The sequence below is a fragment of the Ammospiza caudacuta genome, chromosome 21 (assembly GCF_027887145.1).
Source record: "Ammospiza caudacuta isolate bAmmCau1 chromosome 21, bAmmCau1.pri, whole genome shotgun sequence".
NCBI lineage: Eukaryota > Metazoa > Chordata > Aves > Passeriformes > Passerellidae > Ammospiza > Ammospiza caudacuta.
This window is the reverse complement of record NC_080613.1, coordinates 1,893,507-1,921,298: the sequence shown is the minus strand read 5'-3', so window position 1 is coordinate 1,921,298 and position 27,792 is coordinate 1,893,507. Positions and strand designations below refer to the sequence as shown.

The 27,792-nt window shown below is 47.4% G+C and overlaps 1 protein-coding gene across 3 annotated transcripts in view; it reads left to right on the top strand.

The window, feature by feature from the left end:
- DAB2IP (DAB2 interacting protein) overlaps positions 1-27,792 on the top strand; it is a 154,732-nt gene that overhangs the window by 37,407 nt on the left and 89,533 nt on the right. For all 3 annotated transcript variants that reach the window (XM_058818140.1, XM_058818139.1, XM_058818138.1), the window contains exons 2-3: positions 7,596-7,699; positions 23,952-24,070. In XM_058818140.1, coding sequence (XP_058674123.1) covers positions 7,596-7,699; positions 23,952-24,070 — 223 coding nt within the window. The remainder of the gene's footprint in view (positions 1-7,595; positions 7,700-23,951; positions 24,071-27,792) is intronic.

Here is a 27,792-nt window from a genome sequence, read left to right as displayed (position 1 = left end):
AAGATGAAACCTCTGATGAATCATGCTTATAAATTAAGTATTTATTTATTTAATTTGCATTTTACCAGTACAGACCTGTTCCAGCAGCCACTGTGCAGGGCTGGAAGAATGGCCTGGGAATGAGCTGTGGGAAGTTTCCATTTCTCCTGAGGGTATCTCATGTGAAGGGAGCTGTTCAGGCCTGCTCAGCTCAGCTGTCCAGGGCACTCCTGGGGAGAGCCCCTGCCAGGCAGGGGACAGAGCCACCCTGTCCTGGGTGCTGTGTCCAGGTGACACCTCCAGAGACAGGGACAGGAACTGCAGAGCATGGAACTTTCTCCTTGCCCTCAGATTGCCTCTGTGGATAAAGTGCTGCAGGAAAGCTCGTGGTGACAGAGCAGAATCTTTGCAGGAAGGTTCAGCATGATGGATGAGCCTAATTTAAATCTTCCCAGAGCTGACTCCTTGTTCTCCACACTCCGTGTTGCTTGTCTTTATCATCACATGGGAGGAAGCTGATGTTCCACTTCACTTTATCATCCTTTCCACTTTAACCAGGGTATTGGCAGTCACCACAGTCTGGCCCCCAACCAGGATAGAATTTCAGCTTTTTCTGATGTATTTTTTAAGTCTGAGCTTGATTTCAATTTCGCCCTGGAGAAAAAGCTCCTAATGATATGCCGTTAGCAGAGGAGGAATTTGTTCTGTGGATATCATAGCAGAGCAATATAAATATCATACATATTTTATTTTAGAGACTAATAATGAAAGAATAAAAATACCAGCTATATATACACATATCTAGTTAAAAAATACCAGACAGTAAAACAGAGTTTGTGCTGTGGGCTGCTCAATCAGCATGATTTGCTGTTTATCTTCAGAAAGGGAGGGTCATTTTCTGGATGCCTTCAGTTCTGTCCCTGGCACAGGTCTGGATGCACACAGATCTGATCTGGTCTCCAGGCTTTTAGCACTCAGAAGCTGCTGAATTTTCAGACCTCTCACAATGAGAATTACCTCAGCTTTCCTTTCCCATTAGTGCTATTCTTTTCTTTCCCTTTTTCCCTTGGAGAGGGACTTTCCTTTGACAAGTAGGTTTAATCTGTCTCCTCAGGATGTGTTCACCTGGATTTCTGGAGGGCAGGACTTGCCCTGGTCTCTGTCAGAGTGCCTGGCTGTGCTGGGATGGCTCCAGAGCAGGGAAAGTGCAGGGAAAGTACAGGGAAGGCACAGGGAAGGAGCAGGGAAAGCGCAGGGAAGGAGCAGGGAAAGCACAGGGAAAGCGCAGGGAAGGAGCAGGGAAGGAGCAGGGAAGGAGCAGGGAAAGAGCAGGGACAGCTCAGGGAAGGAGCAGGGAAAGCGCAGGGAAAGCGCAGGGAAAGCGCACGGAAAGCGCACGGAAAGCGCAGGGAAAGCGCACTGAAAGCGCACGGAAAGAGCACGGAAGGCGCACGGAAAGCGCACGGAAAGAGCACGGAAAGCGCACGGAAAGCGCACGGAAGGCGCACGGAAGGCGCACGGAAAGCGCACGGAAGGCGCACGGAAAGCGCACGGAAGGCGCACGGAAATCGCACGGAAAGCGCAGGGAAAGCGCAGGGAAAGCGCACGGAAGGCGCACGGAAGGCGCACGGAAGGCGCACGGAAGGCGCTCGGAAGGCGCACGGAAGGCGCTCGGAAGGCGCTCGGAGCTCCGCTGCCCATCAGTGCCCCGCAGCCGCGGCACAGCCGGAGGATTCCCCGCGCTGCAGCTGGGCCAGCCAAGGGCCTCCAGCTCCACCTAGTGAGGCACCGGGGCCGCGGCTGGCACACACAGCCCGATCCCGCTGCTGGGCCGGGCACGGCGGCTCCCCCCGGGCTGGGGGCACGGAAATCCCAGCTCAGCTTTCCCGGAGAGAGGGGCACCGGCAGCCGGCAGCCAGAGCCCCAGAAAGGCAAGAGAGGAGCCTTTGCTGCTTGCGCACATCAGAAAGCACCGAGGCAGATGCAGGGAGAGGAGTTCTCTTACTGGGTAATAGAGAAAATAGAGGAATAGATACATATCAAGTACTCAGAAAAATAGCAGAGCTTTTTCAGTCCTAGATTCAAGAGCCATTAATAGCACTGGCTCAGAGCACGATGAGGAATATTAAGTCCATGATATCCAGGAATCTGCCACAGAGATGAGGGGAGAGCCATTAAAGTGCACAGTGTGCCGTGGCAGAGGTCAGTGTCACTCCAAATCATTATTTAAGAAAGAAAAAGCTCTTCTTTCAGGAGTTCTTAGTCCCACTTTGAGAGAAGATGGTAACAGGTTTTAGCTGAGGGGACCAGTTTTCACTGATGTGAAACCATCAGTGTGTTCTGATGTTTTCTGGGATTTGTTTTCTGTATTCCAGCCACTTCTAACAAGGCTCTTCAGTTCACACAACTGTCCCAGCCACCGTTCTTGGAGCTGCAGAGAATTGTGTGGCTCTAAGTGGTGCTTCAGGTGTGCTTTGCTGCTTTTAGGCAGGGGCACAGTCATCAGAAACACACAGAACGTGGTGCTTTTGTACCACTGGAGTCACCTGAGAGGGAAACAAAGGCACTGGTAAGAAGCTGGCTCAGTTTGGTGTCATTGCTGTAGGTATAGACTCAGTTGTTTAATTCGAAGTGTTTGGTGCCAGAGTGTAGCCCAGAAGGCAAGTAATCATCCCAATTTATTTTTTTGTTCTGTATGTAAACAGTTAGATAAGGGAGAGGGGTTTTTACCAGCTGTAGTTCTGTAAACAGCGTCCTTAATTGTCTGGAAAGGTCATGAGAGCATGAGAAAATGTGAAACTATTTCTGCTTGGAGCATGAAATGACTGGGGAGTAAATCAGTGATTCTGATGTGGAAGAGTTGTGGGTACAGCCAGGGGGATTGCTGGGCTTTATGGAAGCTTATGAATGTTTAAGCCAGAGATTCTAAGATGCAAAAAGAAATAATTTTATTCTAAGATAAGAAGCAGGGGTGGCATGGCTTCCCCTAGGCTGGAGAATGCCCTCTCTGTGTTCATTAGCTTTGCTTTCAGAGGAGTCTGCTTGTTCAGAGGGCACCAGCACCTGCCCTTAACTTCTGCCTCATGACCATTTTCATTTAAGAGTCTATTTTATTGCCTAATAGAGGTTTGGTTTTTAATTAATTTTGTGTGGTTCTGACATTGCTGTAAGGGATCAGCTGGAATTCACAGGGTCAGCAGGGCTCTGGGTGATCCATTTAATAAATGCTGGAGGTACCTGAACCCCAAAGGATGCCCTTTGGTGCCTGGTGCAATCCTGGGCCAGCTGATGGGAGCTGGAAGGGCTTTCATAACCTCTCACAGCCTCTTTGTCACTGGAAATCAGACATTGTGGCATCTCTGCTTCCCACTCAAAGTTCTTCACGCCTTGTGAAGAGGAAAGTTGGCTCAGCTCAGTGTTTATTATTTTCTGTCGCTGTCTATTCCGCTTTTTAAAGTGCCTCTATTCCCTTCTAAATCCCCATTTGGATTCAGACTAAAGATCCATCTTTTCTCCTGGGCTCCTGTGGCCACCCAGAGCTGTCTGAAATGTAGATTTTTCTGCAGCCTCTCCTGAGTATGTGGAATCACACAGACACTACAGATACCTGTTCTCCAGGGATTGTTCTTAATTCGTCAATGCTACCGTGAGCCACGTTAAATCACTGTCACCGCTCCTCCTCCTCTCCTCTCTCGGGTTTGTAATAAGGACTTATTAGATAATGCAGAAATTAGAGGAATAACACCTAAATTCATTAAGCAATAAAATTAATTCACGGCCTGTAATTGTAGGAGCAGGAGACCGGTAATTCCTGTTCGCTCCGGTTTCACAGGAGCTCCGCCCTGGCAGCGCTGGGGCAGCGGCGGGGCCGGGCGGTGCCCGCTGGGGCCGGGCCGGGCGGTGCCCGCTGGGGCCGGGCGGTGCCCGCTGGGGCCGGGCAGTGCCCGCTGGGGCCGGGCGGTGCCCGCTGGGGCCGGGCAGTGCCCGCTGGGGCAGGGCCGGGCAGTGCCCGCTGGGGCGGGGCCGGGCGGAGCTCAGCCCCGTGCCCGGCCCGGGAGCGGCCTGACCTGCAGGGCTGCCCGTGGCACCTCCCCACCGCCTCTGGGCTCTGGGGAACTTGGAGTTCCTGCATCACCTGCAGAGGAGCTGGTGAAGTTTTGTTGTGCTCAAAGTCTCCCTTCCATAGCCCATCCCGCGGCGGGAGCAGAGCAGGAACCTGCGCTCCTGCGTGTCCCGGTGCTGCTGCCTGCTCTGGCATTCCAGGCATTCCTCCCTCTCTCGCTGCCTCTGATGAAGTCATCACCTCTCCTTCTCTCCTTCCCGGCTCCTTCCGAGTGCCATGGCATGAGCGCTGCTCACCAGCACGGCTTCATTCTGGTGAGTTCGGGGAGAACATTTCTCCTTGCTGACTTCTCTCCCAGCGCTCAGGTCGGACCTCCCTTTGTTGTCTGGAGCTGGAGCAGGTTCTTATCAGGAGATCAACTTGCTGGGAAGTTCCTGCTTGTTGTTATTTCATCCAGCAGCCTCGCTTTGCTTTTGTTCCCGCTGTCTCTTCCACTGGCTGATCCCTGGAATTGTGCGAGGGGGGGAGTATGAGGAGAGATGAACAAACAGGAGTTAAAGTATTTTATTCTCCATAATGACAGTGTAATCCTGATGATCTCTTGGACTAGTTGGGATTCTCAGGAACAGGTAATGCAAATGGAAGAACACCTCACTAGCTAAGTGAAAAGTAAACAGTAGTAACAGCTGTTTGTGTGTTTGTTACACATAACAACCCGCTTGGAGCAGTGTCTGGGAAGTGGAGTCATAGGAGTCAGTGATGTTGGGTGGGTTAAACAAGAGTTTGGGTGCCAGGAGCTGCTCACAGCCTGTTCTGCTGCTGCCCTGGAGCCCTGGGGAGATTGCTGTGCTGCTCCATAACCATTCCACAGCGTGAAAATCAGGCATGGAAGAGTGGAGTGAGGATTAATTATTCTGTCAGTTCCAGTGCCTTGAATAAGTTAACAAACCAAATGTGTTTATTACTGTACAGAAAGAGTTTCAGGAATTCTCATAAGCCCGAGGTCCTAAATTATTGTGCAGTGTTTGCAGTGCTGTGTGTCCTCGTGGCAGTGGGATGTGTTCAACTTAAAAACCTCCTGGTGCCCTCCACAGCCAACACGTGTTGGTCCAGCTGTGTGGGGATAACCTGAGAGAGCTTTCAGGGACTTGATAATTTCAAGGAAATTTCTCTTTGAAGATCTTACTCTGCACAGGGGGAGACCAAAAACATTGCAGTCTTCTGTAAATATTTGGAAAAGCAGGAGGCCCTGTTGTTTACTTCTCTCTCTCCTGTGTTGTATAACGTGGATGAGCCCTGGGCCCTCTGTGCTATTGAGAGGTGACACAGAATTGCCCCCATGTCTGTCCAGACAGAGTTGGAAGTTCAGGAGAGCTTGGGAAGAAAAGGCCAAAATCAGACACTGAATCCGATTCCTTGAAGCTTGCTTATTTTATGCACAAGTGGGCAAATGTGACAGAAATGACAGAAAATGAGGCTGGAAGGGATTTCAGGAGGTGTGTGGTATCTGTGTGCCCCAGGAGAGGGGAGGAAAGGCAGCCCATTGTCCCTGAACCTCCCTGGCAGGGAGAGCTCTCCCTCTCTCTGTAACTGTCCATGGCAGGATGGGACTGCTTCCAGTGCCTAACCCAAATATCTTCTGCTGCAAATGAAGACATTTCTTTCTCAGCCTCTGGTGACTGTGGAGAGTTTTTATTACTGGCTTACAGTGCCCTTTTCCATGGCTCTGGGCTTGCCATGGCAGCGTGGCTGATGCCCGGCCTGGGCAGAGTGACCCAGCCTGAGATGGTGCCTCCAGCCTTGAAGAAGTAAAAAGGGCACTTAAACCTTTATAAATTCATACTGCTCACCAAGTGAATGCTGTACATTCCTGGAGTTACTAATTTACCTGTAAGCTATTTTTATTAACCTTTAAAACAAACAGCTCCCCCCATCCCCTCCAACACCCACACCCACCCCTCCTTCTGGTTATTTCTGGTTTCTTACAGAGGGTTTTGTAACATCTCTCCTGCAGTGAAACCCACAGTGCTTACACAGAGCTAAAATGAAGATTTGACTGCAAACATTTCATGAACCATAGGTTTAATAATTATAGGAGGGTTTAGGTGCTAAGCCAGCTCTGTGTTTGGTCTCGGGTCACAGTGATGTGTTTGCTGGTTCTGCTTGGGATGTATTTCAATGATGAAATAAGAAGCTAAGTTGGGGGACTGTTACCCCCATACAGTTTTTTGGGGCTGGGGAGCACATGGGGAAAGTAATTTCTTGTAGCTGCCTTTCACATAATGCCATGGTTCCTGTTTTCTAGCCAGGTGTGTCAGAAATGCTTTAAACAAGGTTCATTTTTCCGGTCATTAAGAAAATGCAAAGCAGCTTCTTCAGTTGTCATCTCAAGCTCACTGTCAAAATGCTGGAATCAAGTAGTTTCTTTATGACAGTCCAAAAACAAAAGAAGGTTCAAAGGAATGGGGTGGGAGCCTGAATCTTCTGAGAGGAGATGACACCAAAGGATTTTACTGTTTGAGATTCAAAGTGCAGCTTTCTGCAGACAAAGTGCCCCAGCTATTTGAAGGCTGGCTGGAAGCTGGGAAGGCAGAGCTGCTGCTCTGGGCTGGCTGAGTTTCACACAGGTTACGTGGCAACCAAGGAAGATGTCACCGAGCCAGCACCTCACCCCATCCATGGCTGGAATCTCAATCTGCTCTTATGGAGTGGGTTAAGACACATGTCAGGAATGGTGGGGTGGAATTGCTGGTGATAGTTGTTTCTTACAGTCAGGCTTTGGCAAGGGCAGAACCTTGCTGAGGAGACAATGGCCATGGAAATGCTTGCCTAAGGAGGACTCTGGAATGGTTTTGGGAAGGGAAGCTTGTTTCAAGGTCTGAGCATCACTGAATGGCAGCTTGGGAATAAATCTGTTTCTCTGAGTTCCATGGTGTTTTCAGAGAGGGTTTGTGAACTGAGGAAGCACCACCTTACGATGCTGCAGCTGACCTGTCCTAGCATCTTTCTAAATCTCTTCAGTGTTGAGCATAGGTGTTAATTTTACCTTTTCAGCCCCCTCCCTTGCCAGCAGGGAAGGAGGTAAGTATTCCTATCCTCTTTTTATACTTTATCAAAAGCAGGATTTTGTTATTTTTTTTCCTGGTTCCAAAGCAAATTGTTGGAGGAATTAGAGAGGTAACTTCAGCATCCTGTGCCTCTAACCCCATTAGCAGTTTCCCTGAGGAGGATCAAATCCACGAGTGCACGGGTCTGTACTTTGCATATAATTCTCACTCATCTCAATGCAGTTTCTGTTTACTCATCTGCAGACTGGAAATAATGATAATGCCAACCTGTCAGGCATTATCTGAAGCTTACAGTTGTATAAAAATGCTAATTGTTGAAGGTGAAAGTCCTGCTGGTGGAATGTTGCTCCGGGCAGGGGAAATGCCTGGGGTGGGGTGGTCGCGCTGCCTCACTGGGAGGGAGACGGCACACAGTGCAGGGGCTGCTGGCACTGCTGGGCTGTCCCTGTGCTGGGTTGGTGACTGTCCCTGTGCTCTGTCCCCAGAGTCGCCCCCGGAGCGCTGCGGGCAGAGGCGCAGCATGCCCAGCGGCATCGCGGGGAAGAACCCCAGCATGGAGCCCGCGGCCACCACGCCCTTCCGCGTCACGGTCAGTGCCTGCCCCTGCACCTGGGGTCCTGAGGAGTGGCTGGGGGGAAAGGAACCTGCTCACCCTGGGAGAAGTGCTGTGTGTGACACTGCTGTGTGTGACACTGCTGTGTGTGGCTGGCTGCTCACCCGTTTGCAGGGGATGGCTGCTGTCAGGCACTGGTAGCAGCCAGCAGCTGGCAGATGTGTCCTGGTAGAGCAGCAGGGTTTGAGTGGATCTGGAGCTTCACCTGGGAAACTTTCCTGGAGAGGTTTCCTTGGTGAGTCCTGGTGCAGTGTATTCCTAGGTGCATTTACCTGTCTGCAGCTGTACAGTGTGTGCTCACACTCCTACAGAGAGAAAATCTCCTCTGGAGGAACCTGTCATTACTCACAGGACACCTGCCAAGCTGGGATTGCCCAGAGCCTGGGATCTTGTCCCAGCAGGAGCCTGGAGCAGCCATCCATTTTTTCCATGGCTTCAATCCCTGTGCTCAGAGGTGTCACTGGTTGTTCTGTACCATGACTGCCAGAGGTCTTGGTGCTTCATGGGAAGGGCAGTGCTGTGTCATTGACAGTCAGGAGCAGGGACCCCAGGAATGGGATCTGTCAGTGCTGAGCCCTGCCTGGCACTGCCCTGTGTCAGCACTTTGAGGAGTGAGCACAGAGTCCCCTCCCCACTCCCTGCTCGCATCAGTGTCTGGGCTGGCTCTCAGCACACACAGATATTTTTATTTTTATTCCAAGACACAAATGATCTTGCAGCAGGTTTGCTCCATGAAGGTTTTCTCTGCAGGCCACACCTTCTTTACAGACTCAGCTGCTGCTTACCAAACTCAGGGAGGCAGAACCAGAATTTCAAAGCAAAGACAATGGTGCAATCTGAAAAAGAATAATCTGAGCACACCCAGTTCACCTGGGAACATTTGCATTGGTGAATGAGTCATGATTAGCAGTTTGGACAAGTAGTTTATTTTAGTTCTAGAAATTGTTCTTCCAGCCATCAGAACCTATTGATCTCAGTGAATGAGTATCCTTGAACTCTAAACAACTACTGCTGGTTGGTGAAAACAGCAAAACATGATGGGAAAATCTGGATTCTTCACAAGACAGAGGACTTGGGAATATTTCTCGTAGTGTCCCTGTAGTCAAAGAAAAGAAAAAACACTTTATTCCTTTCCAATGGCATATATCCTGCTTTTTGGGTTTTTAGAGAAGCTATTCCAGCTTTGAGCAGCTGGTGGTGGAACAGCTGATGTGGGATGCAGTCCTTTGCTTTAAGCAGCTCTGTTACTCAGTGTGGATTAAATAAGGGCAGCCATCACAGGGGTAATACATGACATTTGTCTTCTCTGAGTTCAAATCCAGCCTCATCTCATTTCTCCCCTGCGCCCCCTCTGAGTGTCACTGCATTAATATGAATGGCTTCATTAGGTACAGTTGGTGCTGCTGCCCAGCCTTCAGCAGATGTCTGACTTTAGAAATATATTCTCCCTCACCTTCCTTCATTAACCAGAGGAACATTAGCAGTCAGTCCACTCCAGCCACTGGGAATAGTAATTAGTGCCTTAGTTTAGTGGTAATGGGATTATTACTTTTGAGCCTGCTGTTGTAGGTTTGGAAATTGTAAGCTTTTCATATTTTACAGCTGATTGTTCTTCCCTGACATCTCCATCCTTCTGCTGTTGAGTCTCCAAGGGCCTGTGAAGCTCAGGAGCCATTGGTTTCAGCTATTTTGGCAGTGTTGCATTCCCAGATGCTTTCTTTCATTTCAAAACTAGAGCAAACTAGGGTGGAAATTTGGGAACTTCCCTTCCCATGCAGAAGTCTGTCAGGCAGGTTACAGATAATTTGGCATTGTGGTTTTTGAAAACAAGAGCTCCTGTAGTTTTTGAATTATAGAATATAAACCTTGAAAATCAAGTCCTGTCCTTACCCCTTCTCCTGAAAGAAATTTTTAATGAAGCTTCTTAAACTTGGAAAAATCTCCTCTAGTCCTGGTTATCTCATGCCGTACAGGAATTATTTTCCATGTAAATCCCTCCCTTCACTTCCATGCTCTCAGAGCTCTGTATGGGCTGATGCAGAATGAGAAATTGGAGGCTCCAGCCCCAGTGAGGCTGGACCTGAGCTGAGCTCCTTGTCCTGATCCTGCTCTCAGAGCCATGTTCAGATTTCAGTCCCCACTTGCAGTGGGCACATGGCAGCAGCTGCTGATGCTGCAGGGCTGGGGACACCAAAGTGTCCCTTCCCCATGGCCCTGGTTAAAGCCCTGCTTGTAGGAGAAGGCAGAGAAGCATTTTGCCCCTCTGCATTGAATCCCAATAGCTCCAGGTGTGGGATGGGTTAAAGCTGAAGTTTGTGGGGTATTTTGTCAAACTCAGGGGCCAGAAGCTGCGCTGGTCAGCTGAGTGCCAGTGAAAGCCCTCCCTGTGCCCCCTTGCAGGGAAGTGCTGCAGGGGAGGATTTGCTGAGGCTCGCTGGGAGGACTCACTCCCATCCCATCAAGCACTGCCATCTATTGACTCCTTCTGTTAGGGCCCAATTTCCTTCACTTGCTGGGAGAATATCCCAGGCCAGCAAAGCCCAAATTGCCAAAAAACTTGAGGAGGCATCTGTATTCTGTCTTTTACTAGACAGAATTTAGGATTTCTTTCTGCAGTCCTTTAATCCTCAATTCTAGCATTAATAATTTGCTTTCCAGGAGCACCAAAACCACTTCAGTGCTTCTTCTGGTTGAAGCCACATTGGCCTCAAAAATCCCCCAAAACCACAGCAAAACAGTTTTTCTTCTCCCTGTAACATGGACTTGTTTTCCTGCAGTTTTCCTGCCTGGTTGGGCTCAGTACACAGCTGAATTTGCAGTGATCCATCATAAGCTACTCTTACAGCATTCCTCCATCTATCCTGGTTTTAATCCTTGATAAATGAAGTATTAAATACTAATGGCAGTAAATGGAAACTCCTGGAGAGATGAAAGAGAAGAGCCCTTCTGCCATTCCTCTTCACTGAACATAATCCTAAATAATGGGAGCCCAGTTCAAGCTGCTGTGGACAAGATATTGAAGGATCTTTTTCCCCAAGTTTTTGCCTGTGCATAATACACTGTATTTTCTTCCCTTTTTTTTAAGCAGTCATGTGATATATATTATAATGATTTGAGAGATTCTTTGGAGAATTTATGTTCCTGTATTATGTGGAGAGTGGAATGGCACTTCCCTCAGCGTGATCACCCCTCTTTAATTGAAATGTAATTGTTTACTAAACCATTGCAGCTCAAAGGGAAAATTACTGTCATTTTGGTCTGTGGCTGCATACATTAAAGTGTCCCTTTTGCAGGGATTGAATTTTAGGAGAATAGGAACATTATCACAGATGATATATAAACATAAAGCCATTATCATTAAACTGTCAGCTGCAACTGACTTTGGGTAACCAGTGCTAGTGGCAGCAAGAAATATGGAAATTACTTGGAGAATGCGTTTGTCAGCTCAGTCACCACTTCTGCAACAGGACATGCTTGGAAGCTTTGGGGTTGTGAGCATTTCAGGGATTGGAAGCAAAATGAGGTCATTTTGCAGTTGTTTGCAGTCCCTGGTAGGATTGGCAGGAATCGGGAGGGCTCCTCTGGCCCTCAGAGGGTTTGTCAGGTACCCAGCACCAGACCCTGCACCCTGAGCATCCTCTGGGGACGGATTCCCAGGTCGGTCCTTACCACCCTCATCTTCCAGCTGGGAAAACTGAGGGAGGGAAAACTTAGCTAACTTCAATTTGATCATTCTCCAAAGCCCAAAAATACATCCTGAGCTGAATTTCTTCATTTCTAATTCCCAATCCTGGTGTTAACCACTAGCTAAGCTATTCCTAATTACCTCTCTGAAATCCTCCTCAGTTTCAAGAGAATTAAATATTCTCCAAATTGATGCTGTAATGTGAAAATGAGTAAATGGGTTCCTGGACTCCCAAGTCCTTGTTCCTAGGGCAGAAATGCCTTGATTTTCTTACTATCTCTGCCAGCACCTCACGTTGTCAAATTTCTAATTGCTTGTTATTTAAATTAAAGCCTTCTGCCTTATTTTTCTAAGTCATCTTATTAACGTAAATCTGTGAGTATTTTTGATCTTTAATTTTTGCTGTCCTTTATGAGACATGAGATAAATTCTAGTTAAGATATGAAGGATAAATTTCATTTTGAAAAAGGGAATCTTTTTCCCTACTCAGTGCTCCCTAGCACAGGGGTTGGAAAGTGAACTGACTGTAAAGATATTTTTAATTCTTTGAGTCTGACCTTGTATCTTGAATTATTTTTTTTAAAGTAAACCTGGAATTTCCACTTGGGGAGTACTGGAAGGCAGCATGGTCAGAGATAGGAGGGACTGTCAGATTTCAGCACAGAGCTGCAGCCCAAACCACTGAGGATTTATGATGTGCATCGAGCAGGAGACAAGAATGACAGGATAAAAGACATGGTGCTATGACCTGCTTCACTGAAAGGGGCTCAGCAAGGCAGGGTATGGATTTTTTCCCTTTTTGAACTGAGTATGTTCCAGGGAGGTCTCTGTCAGAGCCTGCAGCTGTCTGAAGGACAGTTTTAGAGAAAAGAAGAGCACAGGGCTCATCAACAGCTTAATTCCCACACTGAGGCCATTTCTCTACAGAATTGTGAGTGATCCTGCAGTAGTTTTTGTGGGGTTCTGCTTTTGATTGCTGTCACATTGGGGGGCTGGGACAGCAGAGGGTACCCAGGGCAGGGCTGGCTGTGCTGTGGGCACTGAGCAGGGGATGGGACATGACCTGGAGCCTTGTGAGGATCCTCACAGGGCCCAGGCAGGGCCCTGGGTTACCCTGCAGCTTCCACTGAGAGGGAAATGCCACAAATCACCCAATTCCTGTGCCCCAACACCACTGAAATGTGTTCTGGGCTAGGGCAGGAGCTCACATTGTTGCTTCCTGTGTGGAGCTTGGGTAGTGGATAAACAAGGAAAATTTGTGTTTCTGGGGAAGATAAAGTCAAATACTGGGTGGGAAAGGGGAAAACAAATGTTTCAGGAAGCTGCCTGGCTCTGCAGAGCGTCCGGATTGGCACAATTCCATTGGTTTTGTTCAGCTCCTCCAGATGTTTACACTTTCTCAGCCTCTGAGGATGCTGCACTGATCCCTGTGGGCTGTGTGAAACCCATGACTCCAGCAGGGCTCAGGATCCCAGGGGAACAGCAGCAAATCCTTGGAGTGGGACAGATTCCTTGTGCCAGGGATGAGAAGGGAAGGAGTGAGAAAGCAGCTCCAAACTCCCCAGAAAGCCTGAGCAAGTTTTTGTGGGATAAACCTGTGTTGTTCTCCTGATTTCATGGCTCTCCTCAGATCCCTCCATTCCTCCACTCCTGGGGAAGCAGTGGTGTAGCCAGATGAGAAACACCAACAGCTCCTCTGTGTTTTCATGGAGAGAGCCCATGGGAGGAATATTTAACATTTAGGCAGTAAGTAGGGCTAATAGGAAATGCTAATTCACATTTCATTCTTTTGATCAGTGTATATTGAATGATAATTACAGTGATAGTACTTGGCACTTCTGTAGCACCTTTCATCTGGGGCTGTTAAAGTGTTCTGCCAGTGTGAATGAATTCAGGCTTGCAGGCACTGGGGGGTTGCAATTTACCATAATGCCTCAAAATAAATGGGAAACTGAGGCCTGGGAGGATGACACCACTTTCCACATCATTCAAAATCTGTGTGAAGCAGCTGGGGCTGTGTAGTTCTGCTGCTGGTCATCTCATAAGAGACAAAACCAACTCAAGGCATCACTATAAATGGGGAAAGTGGTTTAAACCAGCCAGGTGACTGCCCTTTACTCTCTAAAACATGTTTGTTTGGCATTTTAACAATTCAGTGTACACTTGGGTGCTCTGGTGTATTTTTGTTTGAATTCCCCTCACAAAGACAGAGAAACCATCTCAGATTCTCCCTGCATTTTTCAGCAACATACTTGGATCCATCTCCATTCTTTAGAGACATCTCCTAAGGATGATTTGAACAGAAATGTTCTTTTCAAAGCAACTACAGGAAAACATTTGATATTGTTTCAGTCTCTTCCCAGGAAGCCCAAGTGCAAACAGCCTGGACTAATTGATAGGCTGTAGGGAGGCAAATGGACCTGACTGGTTTCATTTCTGTGGAGTGAATGAGAGGCAGAAGGTAAACAAACAAAAGCTCCAATTTGTTTAAACCTCTGGGCACTGAAAGCTCTCACATTGCTGGTAGCACAGAGAAAAGAGGGCCATTAGAATATCCAACATGACAGTGTCCCTTTAATTTGTTTCTGGGTCACAGATAAAGAATTGTCCTGCAGATATGAAAGGTAGGATAATAAACACATTCCATTCTCCCTTTCAGTAGCACTGCCATTGTGCTTTCAGAAAACAAGCTAGAGTGGAAGGCATTATCTGAATCTCCTGGAGACTGGAAGATGAGTGCCCATTGCATCAGGACCTTCATCTCTGAACTTCCATTGGGGATTTGTATTGCTTTAGCTCAGGGATATTCAGTATTTGCTTAAATGCTGAATTCATTGCACTGGAATTCATAGAAATGTGTGTCATTGCCACAGTCACCCTGAACAGTTTTCAATACATTTCTCCCAAGTTTTGTTTCTGAGACAGATTTTTTCTCTAGTTTAGACTAGACACTTCTCCTTAATTGCCAGAATTCATTTTGAGCTATAATTCCTTGTTCTTTCACTGCAGTTGGTTCACATGGCACCTGTGGACTTGGGTAATAATGAGGGTGCTGTGACAGGAAGCCATGGGAGAGATGCCCCAAACCAGCAGTGATCTTGTCTTTGTTGTCACCCGTGGAAGTGGCTGAGCTCTGACAGACATGGAGGAGCTCATGGCCTTTGACTGGATTGTTTGGAAGTTGTTTGGAGGTTTCTTTTCCCCTACATTGCAGCCTCGTGTGAGGCAGTTTGTCCAGGTGGTGCCACTGTTGTTCCAAGCCCCGCGCAGCTGGGTCTGCTCCCTGCTCCCCTGGTGGCTGCCCGGGCCCAGGACTGCGGCTGGAGATCCTGGATCCGTGGCTCTGGGTGGAGCACACTCGGGAAGATGACAATGATTTCTAGATACTTTTTTTCAAACTTTAGTTGCCATGGAAACGAGATTCCCTTTCTCCTCCATGCTGTCACTTTTCCTCAGCGCTGCACTCTGATAAGCAATAGGCTGTGTTTGTCCTCCCCACTCTCTTCTTCCCAGTGAAATTCATGGCTCAGGCATCAAGGATAATTTCAGAGAGAGTGGGAAAGCTCTGCTGCTTTTCCTCAGGTGTTCAGGTGTTCCCAGACCTGGCACTCTGCCAGAAACTTTCTTGTCTTTATCTTCCTCCATAATTACAGTGGATCATATCTTCCCTGCAACATTTTTCAAAGCACCAAGGAAATTAGCTCCAGAACTAATCATGTCTTTATTTCCTGAATGGCTCCGTGCAGTTCCCTACATGGCTCTGCAGAATGGGATTCACCCTGAGCAGTGGAACCTGTCCCTGTCCTTGTCCCTCCCTTCATTCCTGCCTCTTGCCAGGTCACCTCCATGGCATTCCCATGATGGCACAGCCTGGCTGAGTACAGAAATTTGCTTTGCATTTCCCAAGGATCCCATGGAAAAGGTGAGGAGTGATGGGTACAGGTTGCTCCTGGACAGAGGCCATTTAGACACAAGAACAAAAAAGTTTTTGCTGTTGTTAGGGGGTGGAGGAGGAGACCTTCATTTCCTTCCAAACAAGGGAGTGTCCCTGCTGGTGTGGCGCTGGCTGGGACTGAGGGACAGGGGCTGGCCCTGCCCTCGGGCCCTCCAGGAGTGAAGCCTTCCTTGATAATTAGCAACCAGGTCAGAAATAGTTGAGGAAGAAGTGAATGACACTTAAATCTGCCCTGATAGAATTGAAATTTCCTGCAGGGTGACAAAATTCTGCTTTAAAGATAGTAAATCCATTGCTAATAATTAGGCAAGAAATAGTGACTGCTAAGACCCAAAAATAGGATCTGTCACTTGCAATGTCTGTCTTATTATTTTGAGGGATAAACCAGCAGTGAACTTAATTTTTGCCTCCAGTTCCTGAAGGATATTCTTTTTGGTTTTATGTCTTTCAATGTGAGTGTTTCAAGAGAATTGTCAGTTGTGCTGCCTCGCATCACCTTCCTCAGCACCTCAGCCCAAAATCAGACACAAAGTACGAGCTGAGGAGGGAAAGAAAAGGAGTAAAGGTGGAGAAAAAGAGCAGGGAGTAGTCTTGCCTTGGTTTTCATTTCTCTCTGAGCTTTCTTAATCAAAAAGCTCTCTGATCTGTGTGTTCTGAAGGATGGAGAAAGCATGAAAGCCAGGCTGGTACTCCTGGAAATATCATATGTGTGTTATATTTATCCTCCCATTGTAATTTTTCTCCCTTTTTCCAAAGCTGTAAGTAGGAGCTGAATCAAACTGAAATAATCGTTTTCATAAATTCTGAGATGAGAGTAAATGAACTTCATCTTCAGTATTTGCACAATGTCTGGGAAGTGTGTTGTCTAGGGAGGTAGATAGGGGAAATGCAGGGCTGATGTATCATCTGAATTCCAGTTGGTATTCCCCACACCTTCACAAAAGTGAGCATTTTTGTTTGATTGCAGCTGTAATTATTGCTGAATACAAATGTTCCAATTTAAGCTGCAGAAATGTGGGGAAAGTCTTTCAAACCAAGAGCATCTGCCTGGAACATGAGTTTCATATTTGAATGAGTAACTTTTACTGCAAAATTACACAATGAATCCCTACATTCAAAAGATAATAATATTTTTTTTACTCTAAACACATCATCTACCAACTGCTTTTTAAAATTTATTGGCTTGGCAGCTGGTTTTGTAGAAAATGTGTTACTAAAAGCACACAAGGTTTGTCAGTGCAAATGAGGCAGTTGGTGTTGGTGTTCCTGCAGACTCAGAGCTGGCCATCAATGTTGTGGGGAATGGGGTTCTCCCTTCCAGGATCTGCTCAGCCCCAGAGGTTTCAGGTGAAGGTGAGCAGGGAGGACACAGCAGGACATCCATGGGCAGCTCCAAGGCCATACATCACAGTAGGGAAAGCAGGGCTGAAACACACTCATGAACCAGTTTGCTCTGCATCACACCCAAAGGTGGACTCTAAAAGGGAGCAGTAATGTAAAGAGATTTGTGGAGATGGTTTTCCCCTCTCCCCTGTGTGTTTATTGCTCATCCTGGTGAGCTCTTTTTCCTGAAATAGAAGGGCACAATGGTTGCTGCCAGCTATTCCCAGACAGGTTTTGTGCCTGGTGTGATTGTCCTGAGCCCAGTGACCCACTGGAGCTGCCCCACAGAAGCAGCTCCAAAGTGCAGCTCTTGAAAGCTCCTGGGCTCCTTGGTTTGGCAAAACCCCAAGGGACCTGGCTCAGGATGTTTCAGAGTTTTGGATACACAGCCTGTCCTCTGGGGACTCCCTTGTGCCTGTCAAACAAGGAAACTGCTCCCTCCCCCTGAAATCCTCCTGCAGGTGCCAGCCTGGCTTGGTGTCCCTGGGCCAGGCTGTCCCCAGTCCTGCTGTCTTTGGGTGCATCACTGGGTTTGCTCTTCAAGGTTACTTGCGTTCTCCCTGTGTCTCTGTTTCTGCATCTTTCATCCCTGATTGCTCAATTACCCTTCTCCTACCTTCCCAAGGAATGTTTATCTGTCTTGTTGGGATGTGAAATGTTGACAGTGTGATAATTACAGAGCTGGGAACAAATAATCCAGAGTAGTGTGGGTTTGTTTTAGTAGGAGAACAAAAGAATCCAAATTGAAGAACCAAGTGATCCCTGAATAACAACTGTTGAAGTGTGGTTGTCATCTGGGCTCTTCCTGACTCTTGAATTCCTCCATCCTTTATTCATGTCCCACCTGTTCCCTGTCCATGTTCCATGGAAGTCATCAGTGCTAATGGGAGAATCCAGAGCCAGACTTCCCAAGGTTCCTGTTACTTTATCAAAGGCTGGGAAGGGAATCTTCCCAGAACAGAGAAGGAAGTGAAATTCTGCAAAGAAGCAGTTAGCTGAAAATATCAGAATGTCCAGAACTGAGAATTCTTTCTCAGGGCAGTGGGAGAAGACCCCTTGACCAAGGCAGTTTCCACAAGATAGGTAAAATGTTTATGAAAATGGAGCTCAAGCAGCAACCCTTTATTGGCCAGAGGTGGGAAAGGGATGAGATGTTTTGTGTTAATGTGTTCTGCTACTGCTGCTTCTCTGTGATTTGCTGATACTCACATGTGTGAGATTTGCCACATTCACAATTAACCCCCGGTGCCTCTCATTTGATGTAATTCCAGCTTTCCTGACCTGGCTAGACCCACGCTGTCCCCTGGGTGACCTGGGGGCCATCAGTGCATCTTCATCTGATTTTCCAGCTGGGCTGAGCGGGGTGTTTGCAATGACACTGCAGATCTGATTCATCTCTGGCCGTGGCCGGGCAGTGTTGCTAAGCAGCATTTCCAACCTGAGCTGCTTCTCCCTCTCTGGGGCTGCTGGATGGGCTGGCTCCTCACAGCCCCTTGTGGTCCTGCCTGCTGGATCTCCATGTTCATCCTCTGAGTCTGACCACAGAGAGTGGAGCAGCAGGACTGGAGTTGTTATTGCCAGTTGCCTCTGGCCATGCAGTGAGTTTGCAGCTGTTTTGTCATTCCTTTGGGGTTTAGCCTAATTCCAAGACACTTCTGTCTCAGAGGGGCTTTCCTTTCCCTTTAGGATTAGGGTGACATCAGTCAGAGCAAGTGGCGGTTCCTGCTTCTAGTGAGACATCAGGGGAGGTTTAGATGAGGTATTAGGAGAAATTTCTTCCTGGAAAGGATTGTCCAGAGCTGAAACAGCTGCCCAGGGGTTTGCCATGTAAACAGGATGCGGAGGTGTTGGTTGCTAAACTTGCAAAAGTTTCATTTCCTAAGGTTTCTGCAGGTTTCTCATAAGTTTGGGGGTGTCTTCAGCCCCAAGGTTGGCACTCTCTTGCCTCCCATGTGCCAAGTTCAAACCAGCCCCCTGCAGCCCTCAGGTATCCTGGAAATGCCATTTCTGGGGAAGGGAATCCCACAGGAACCATGGTCACCTGCACTCCATCACCCCTGGCAGGAGCAGAGCTGCAGGATGGCAAAGCAGCTTACAGCACCAAAGTTCAAATCCAAAAGAGCTGGCAGAAATAAATGATATATGAAGTGTTTGAGGGGCTAGAGACACTTCCAGCCCTGTGCCTCTAACACTGAACAAATGAAAAATATTTGATCCATAAAGGTCAGTGCTGTGCAGAAATTCCCTTCCTGCCCTGCTTCAGTCCAGGGACCAGTCAGGAGATTATTTCTATTCTTGGGCACAAATGGTGCCTAAACTCAGCCTCAGGGTTGTTTTGGGCTCTGCATTCCTGGGGTAGCTCAATGCAGTCGTGTTCTACAGAGAGAAGGGTAAAAATGAGCACTTAGATGTCTTTACCTCATAACAAATGGCATCAAATGTTCCCCAAAAAACGTTTCTCTTTTATTTTGAAAGCTGGGACTAACATTGGTAATTGTAGAAATGGGTAAACTCACTTGTTTGGAACATTTATGGCTATAAAAGGATGCTTAGTGTTGGCACAGCTCACTTGTTTCACAAATACAAATATTAATTATCCATTCAGTGGAGCCTCAATAAGAAGGTATTTCCATGTGCTGTGCAGGAACAGAAAAAACCCCCAAACTAATTCCAGAATTAAATTAAGTTTAATATAAAAAATAAAAATTGTAAATCCCAGAATGAGAATGGGTCTGGTAGAAAAGATTTACTCCCAGTTTTATACCTTATCCCTGACATAGCAGAACACATGGAGACCTGGGGTGAAAGGCTACCTTGCACACTTGTACTTTCAGCAAACACTTATTTATAGCAGTTTCCTTATGATGAGTAGTGAAAAAATTCCTGATGTCCTCTCATGTCCCCCAGAGTTGAGATTTGCTTGAACTAAAACAAAAGATGTGGAAGAACTAGAAAAATAACCCCATCTGTTCAGCAGTTCCTGTGATCTGCCTTTGTGGGGGCTGTTCTGTGTGGGTTTGGGGTGAGAGCAGAAGCCAGGTCTGGGTCTGTGCTCCTGCCTGACCATCCCAGTGCCCTCCCAGTGCCCTCCCAGTGCCCTCCCAGTGCCCTCCCAGAGCCCCAGGCCAGACCCTCACTCTGCCCCAGCCTCCCCCTGTTTTCCTGGCTTAGAGAACATGGGGAGCTGCCAGGACTCTTCCAAAGAAAGCTGCTCATGAGGCATCCAGCCTGATTTATTGATATATCATTTTTAAAATTTCATCTCTATTGTGTTTCCATGGTGCTGAATTTTTACCTTTATAACTTTATCCTGTGGGTTCTCTGTGAGCGAACATTATTGGTGTGGGAGTCAGCTCCAGACACAAGCCTTGCATCATTACTTTATGTTTAATAAAACAGGAGCTCCAGATTTTGCTGTCATTAACACTCTGCTCAGTTTTGTCCCCCTCCCTTTTTCTCTCTCCTTTCTAGTTTTTTTTTTTGTGTTGCCCCAGGGCGTGTGGAATTCTACAGTTCCTGCATCTCAAAGGCATATGGTGCTGATGGGTTTGCACATATGCTTTAAAAGTATTATAATACCAAAAATATTCAAACATTATAATAGAATATAGGATTATTTCCAGGTTCTAGAGTAATTGAAAATGCCAAATTTGATAAGGAAGAAAAATTTAAATGAGAGTCCCGCCTTCCTCAGTCTGCAGTTAGATGATGGCATTGGATTTTGGGTTTGTCAAATATGTAAGAAAAGTCCAAATCAGAGCAGATTTAATTGTGCTGTTTTGAATTGTGCCATCCTGTTTTAGCTGAAGTTGCTGTGATTGTGATTAAGCCATTCCTCAAAAGGATTTGTTTTGTTTTCTTCTGCCTTCGTTCTTTGTGTCTTATTATGACTTCAGTCAGCTCTTGTGATTAGAGCGATTGTACTCCGGGCTCGGAGATGTCAGAGGCAAAGCAGCAGAAACAAGGCAAGAAAAGCAACGCCCTTGCCCTTGACAAGTGAAATCAGTGCTCCCTGGGAGCTCTGTGTGCTCCAGAGAAGCTGAGCTGCCCCAGGATCCACGGCAGTGTCCCAGGGACACCCCCAGGACGGGCTGGGAGCGCCCTGGGGCAGTGGGAGCTGTCCCTGCCATGGCAGGGGTGGCACTGGATGCTCTTGAAGGTCCTCCCAAGCCAAACCACTCTGTGATTCTGTGGTTCATGCCTTTTTCTTGCCAGGCCTGATGAGTTCTGTGCCACGTTGCTCTGTGGGCTTTCAGGGATTGCATGGGGCCATACTTTTGCCCACAATGATTGTCTCTAAAGAGCCTAAAAGATCTCCTCTGGCTCAGACCTTAGGCTGTGCAGGGATGAATTTATATAGCTGGTACCTCTGCTTCCATTGTAATAGATATTTCAAGATTTATTCTAGCTGAAGGGATTCTTGGGCTCTGCAGATTTCTATTTTTTGTCATTTCATAGAGACTATTAACTTCTGAATGAAACCTTTCTCAGTTACTAGTTTAATCTTTGCTATGATATTTTTTCTGGTGGTGAATTCTGCCCACACACAGGAAGACACAATTCTGCCCTAGACAGCTCTCAATATAAACTTAAAAGTGTATAAAGAACATGCATGCAAAGGGCAGCACTTTAATTGCTGGAACTGCCAAGAATGCAGCTCAGCTAGAGGAGCAGGCAATGCTCAGAGGGTGGGATTAGCCTTGTTTGTCTGGAGATCAGAATCAAATGTTGTTTAAAATCTTAAATGAAGAAGAAATGGATCATGTCCTTATGATCTCACTAGGAAAGCTCGGCGGTCACACCCCAGGTCAGAATCTCTCTCTTGTATTTTCACAGACAAACTTCTGTCTTTTTTTCTTACCCCACCTAAAAATTACAGAAGGTATTCATTCACACATTAGGCTTTCTGATCTCTGGTGTGCACTATGGAGGTGCAAAGTATCACTATAGCAGCATAATTTATCAGCATTAAAATCTCTGACATCTCATTCTCCCAAGGAAGCTGGCACTGAAAATGGAAAATGGCTCCGTGTGATCTCCTGGTGGCAACAAATGTAAAAACAATGGCAAACAGAAGTAATGTCTCGCTATAACCCTAAATTCTAATTTCCAAATCCTGCATGAATCATGGAACAGTTGTGGAGATGTGGAATACACAATTGAGGGGAAAATGTCAGCATTGGTTGTGGAAGTCATTTGGGTTTTTCCTTATCAATGCCCTGTCCAGATCTGAGAGCTATCCCTGGATTGAAGAAGGGGCTTGATAAAATGAGGACATATTTGTGGGTGGGCTGGCAGTGGTGAAGGAACCCCAATCTCTCATTCCTGGGCCAGAACCTTCTCACCAGCAGAGTTTAGGGCAGTATCAGGTGTTTGGCCAGTTGTGTACTTTGAATTTTCCCTTCACAGCAAATATTGGCCAGTGTCCATAGCAGGCAGCCAGGGCCTGGTCCAGTCCGAGGAACAAGAGCATGGGGAGTTGATAGGGTGAGTGTGGGGCTGATACCACGGTGATACAAACAGTGTGGGGCTGATACTGCACTGATACCATGAGTGTGGGGCTGATACCACGCTGATACCGTGAGTAGGAGGCTGGCTCAGGTCTGAGTACTGAGGGAAATATCTTAACAATGCTCTAGATAATGCAAATCGTCAAATTTGCTTTTCACAGCCATGTTTCTCTGTACTATAAAATTCTCTACAGGTATTTCTCAGGGACAGAACCCTTTTGAAAAGGCCTTTGTTATCTCCCACGTTGGCTTTGTGCAGTATGACAGAGTGTACAATGTGATGGCCCGTGTGTTATAAGTCCTGCTATTTCAGTCATGCAAATAGCTCCGGGAGAAATATTCAGTCCACACAGATGCATGTTACATAGCTCGTTTGTAAGTAAAGTGGCACTTGATAAATGTGAAACACCTTTGGTTATCTAGATGTTTGAAATTCTTGGTGCACTTACGAACAGGGAAGTCACTTCCATAATAAGAGCCACACAGAGTGCCCAGGGAGATTTTGCAGCTTGAGAAACACATAATGTGAGCCGTGAATACCCGAGGTGGGGAAGGAGTGTTTAAATGGCATGAACAAATGACAGGCTCCATAGAAGTTAGACTGTGATTATCGCCCTGCAAGACATATTAAAGGTATTCATTTGTAAAAGTGAGCTGCTAAGGATCCATTCCTGTGTGCTGAGTGGAGAAACTCCCGAGGCTCCTGCCTGGAGCAGGGGGTGCGCTGTGGGCACGGCTGGGATGCTGCTCTGGTACTCACACGCGTCGGGAGCTGGGCTTGTCTCCCCCTTTCCCGGGGCTGGGGAAGGGAAGTGGTGTGTGCAGAACCTCAGTTCTGCGGGGATTTGCTGAGCTGTTCGTGTGAAGCTGATCTGTTTCTTTAGTGTGATGGTCCAGAGAAGGAACACGCCTTCAGGCTTCACCCCAAAATCCTGGTTTCTCTTTAAAATGCCCCCCACTTTCCCTGGCCAAAGTGCTTGACCCTCTCGCACCATTCTCATACACTGTAGATGCCGGCCAGCACAGTAGTACGACGCTTTTATTGCCTTATTTAGCGGAGAGATTAAATGTAATGTTCAGATTATGTAGAACATTAACTCCTAACAATAAGCAAATAACACATTAGAAGCTTTGCTATTAAAACGTTTGCTGCTGGCTCTGCCGTGGAGCTCTCCAAGAGCCGTGACTTGTGTTCCGCGAGGGAGGAGAAGAAGGAACGAGCCGGGGTCTCTCCTGGAAGGTGGTGCCGGTGCCCCGAGCGCACGGGCGCGGTTCGGACGGGCTCTATGGAGCTCCATCGGTGTCAGCGCCGCAGCTGAGCCCGGCTGTGCCGGCCACGGCCGCGGGCCCGGGGGGCTCGGGGCAGGCGCCGGGGCTCGCCCTGCCCGCGTGCCCGCCGTGGGTGGCGCCTGGGCCGGGGCCGCGGGCAGCCCCCGCTCCCGCCAGAGCCGCCGCGCGCCGGGCTCGGCTTTCAGACGGGTTTATGGGAGCTGATGGTTGCCGGGGCAACGGAGGCTTCGGGGAGTCTGGCGCGCCGCAGCCCGGCCGGCCCCGCCGGCGGCAGATGTTGGCTGACGCCGGGCGCTGCCAGCGCCGCTCATGCGGGAGCTGCCCAGCACGCCGTGCCCGCCGCTCGGGCGGCTCCGCTCCCGCTCCCCTCGCCTTGTAATTTAGTATTCTTGTCTCACCCCACAGGGGTTCCTCAGCCGTCGGCTCAAAGGCTCCATCAAAAGGACAAAGAGCCAACCGAAGCTCGATAGGAACAGCAGCTTCCGGCACATTTTACCTGGCTTCAGGAGCGTGGACCATGAAAGGTAAGGGCACGTTTCGCGGAGGGTGTGGGAGAGAGGAGAATATTGATTTTTCCAGCTCTTGTTAAGATCTTGCTTATCTTATTCAGAGCGAGGGCTGCGTCTCTGATAGAAGTAGACTTGGTTAATTGCAAGAGGGGTAGTTTTAATTTGTTGTTGAGGGTACGGTGAAAGCTCTCCCTTTTCAGGGTAAATTCCAGGTGCAGAGAAGCCTGACTGCTCTGCTTTCTTTTCCCCAATATAAATCCTGAATTGAGGCACCAGCGTATAAATAGCACCGAGATGCAGCAGCCAGAGCCGACTGATGCAGGTGAGGGAGGGAGGGGAGGGATGCTCCCGCACTGGACTGCGCCGATCACAACTGGGTTACACACGGTAGGAACAATACCGTGGAACAATAACAACCATAATCTCCCCAAATCCCCGTCTCCCCTCACACACATCCGTCTCCATCCCGCCTTGGCTGCCGTCATTACACCGAGATGGAGCCTCGGCTGTGGCCGGAGCTGCTGCTCCTGCCCGAGCCATGACAGGAGCTCAGCCCAGGAGGAATGTGTTGCAGGGAATGTGCAGATGGATCTGATAAAGCATTTCACGTGGGATGGGCAGTATTGGAGCAAATTGCGAGTAAAATAGAAGAGAAATGAGATCTTTGAGATTCTTCAGCTGGTTAGAAAGTAGAACAGCTCTTTAGTGGATTTGTGTGCATTTATGTCTGTGTAGATAATGTTAGTGTGAGCATGAGACACGCACCGTTCAAGGTAAATTCGTGTGTAAATTCACATGCAGATCAAGGTCATGGTTGGGGAAGACAGATTCCTTTACCAACCACAAAACAGTGGTTTGCTTCCAAAAGGAAAATCTTTCAACCTTACACAAATCATTCTGGGGACTGACAGAAATACTGAAGCGCTAGGAAAAGTCTGTCTGAAAATTCCTTCAGGCTGGACATACCCAGTTCAGAGCAGAGCAATTTAATACACCAGGATGGTACTTGAGAACCCACTGAGTAAATGCTTCACTTCGAAAAGCAATGACAACTTACTTTGTTTTAGCTGTACTTAATCATTGCAGGGGCCATGAGCTTTTGAAGCTCGCAAACAACAATTGTCAATCTGGATTTTTCCTAAACTGACCTATTGCAGCCTCCTAAGCTTTTCCCTTCTGGATTCTGCAGGTGAAATGATTGTGCTGGTTAGTGCTGAGTAAGATTTCAGGGATTACTGGCTGGGCAGACAGAGTTGTGTGATTCCTGTGCTGCAGTTTTCCCAAACGCTCGAAGTAGGGCACTGTGTTCCAGAGGGAAGTGAGCGGAGCCGGGTGCCGGGAACGTGCCCACGGTGCTGCTGAGTGCTCCAGGAACAGGCAGATTAGGCAAGGCTTCCCTTCGACCTGGGTGAGATTTGTTTCGTTTGTGACTTGGCAGGGTAGGACACGGGAATTAACTGTTCTGGCCAGCCCTGCAGCCAGAGTCATTTCCCAAATTAAGCCTTGTAATTTCCTTGCCCTCCCAGCACAGCAGCCCGGGGGCTGGCTGGGCTTCCCGAGACCCAGATGTACTGCAAGTTGTCCTTAAAGAGGCTCGGGAATCCTGGAGTGCATTTGCAGTGTAGAGCTTAAAGGGTGGATTAGAGCAGAGATGGCACTTGGCAGCCTTGAATAACCAAGGATTTGCTTATATGAGTATGAGAAACTGAAAATGAATTATGCCTCTCATGCCCGAGACTAGACCTTCTGTTAGGAAGGCATCTCTCAAAAATGCACTTCCTCTGTGATTCACAGACATCCCTGAGCTGCAGGACACTGGGACTCAGAGCTCCTGACAGCAGGCTCTGAGTCCCTCGCTGCCATGGCAGTGTCAGATCTGTCAGGTGAGCAGGAGTCCTCTGCAGGAGAGCTTGGCCTTGGGGACTGTTGCTCTCAGAGAGGTGAAAGCAAAGCAGCAGCTGGGCCTCTCAGTCATGCAGTGAGGCTTTGGTTACAGAAGATAATTTTATCTTTCTGAACATTCCCATCCCATTGTATGTGCACAATGTATATGAAAGAGCTCGGGTCTCTCAGATCATTCTCATGCATTTGCTGCTGTGCTTTTCTTGCTTGTAATCCAAGAACTGTTTCAGAGAAGCTTTTGGTATTGGAATATTCACCTCTTAAATATTTGATTCTTGACTCCATCTTGTATGGAAGCTGATTGTTCAGGAACCACTCCTCTGCTCTGGAAGTCACCATTATAACAGTGCTCTGTTCTGGAGCGTGGGCCAATTTTTGTGGGAATGCCACAGCAAAATGAATAGTGCAGTAAATTCAGTCAAAACACTCCAGGTTGAAATATTAAGCTACAGTAGATCCTAAATGTTTCTGTTACTTGGCTTCTTTGTATCTAAATTGGGACTGTTCCTGCCTCTTAGTTCCTTTTTTTCCCCTTCTTGCATGTCCTGTTTCTCTTGCAGATGAATATTTGAAATACATGAACTGTGCACATGCATGTTCAGGCAGATAATGACACGGATGTGGTTTGTGTGTGGGGCAGAGAATGTAAACAAATATGTTTCATTAAATTACTGTGGGGTTCACAGGGATGCATTTGGCCAAATTTTGCCAGTCTTGTGCATACTGTTTTTTTTCCTGTTACAGTAACAGTACTACCATTACTGATAGTCAAAGAAGCAAAATCACAGCAAGTGTAACTCACCTTCTGTATGAGGGGTGCATTAATATTGTACAATCAGAATATGTAAATATGGGATCTAAAGGAGGATTGTGGAATGAGTGTTCTTTCAATTTGCTGGCTGGTTATATTGCTTGTTAGAGCTAAAAAGGGTTCCAAGAAGTGGCTTTTTGCTAACAATGTCTCCTGCCTCCTGATTTATTGCAGCAGCTCACTAAGTTTTTATCGTGGAGCTCTGAATGCTTGGCTTTGTAGTGGCCTCTGGAATCAGCCACAAATCAAGCATTTGGCAGATGGATTTTTCTTAATTGGACCCACATTTCTCCTACAAATTTTGTGATGGAGAAAATTTCTGGGTTGGCCATGGAGCACAGGGCATAGAGCCAGAGAAGGGAGAGAAGGTTGTTGTGCTGCAGTTGTTAATTATTGGTGGGGATGTATTGCTGGTGATTTTCTGGTAGTGGCAAAGGTGATTTTATATCAGCAGTGAGAGAACAGGGCCACAGTAACACTGTGTGGACAAGTGCATTCAGATTGCCTTGATTTGGTGAAAAATGGATACTCTGGGTAACTCTGTGTTCTGATGGAATCCCTGAACTGATCATTGCTGGAGACCCTTTCTTCAGTGCACCTAGAATCCATTTAATGCTACTCTGGAGTACCAACATTTGTGATTATTTTGCAAGGTTTTTGTTTTTTATAATTCCAGGAGATAACATTCTATTTAAGCTTTTATTGGCACTACAAAAGCCTGAGCATATGGTTGATTGTTAAATGAGCCTCAGCCTTGGAAGGGGTACAGCCCTGCATTAATAACAGCAGCAACTTGCACTACTGAGACTTCCTCTTTAAACTCCTTTTTGTCTTTAGCCCATCCAAAATTTTGACTTCTAATCCCCAGAGGGAAGAGGAATTATACAAGTCATACTGCAACACATTTAGTTTCTACTCTCATGCCCATGCTGTCTGTTGTAGAAGCTTTCCATGTGCACAGAGCTTATTTTGGTGCACCAGGAGCTGATGCTGCTCCTGCAGTAAACTTAGTTTAGGAGTTCTT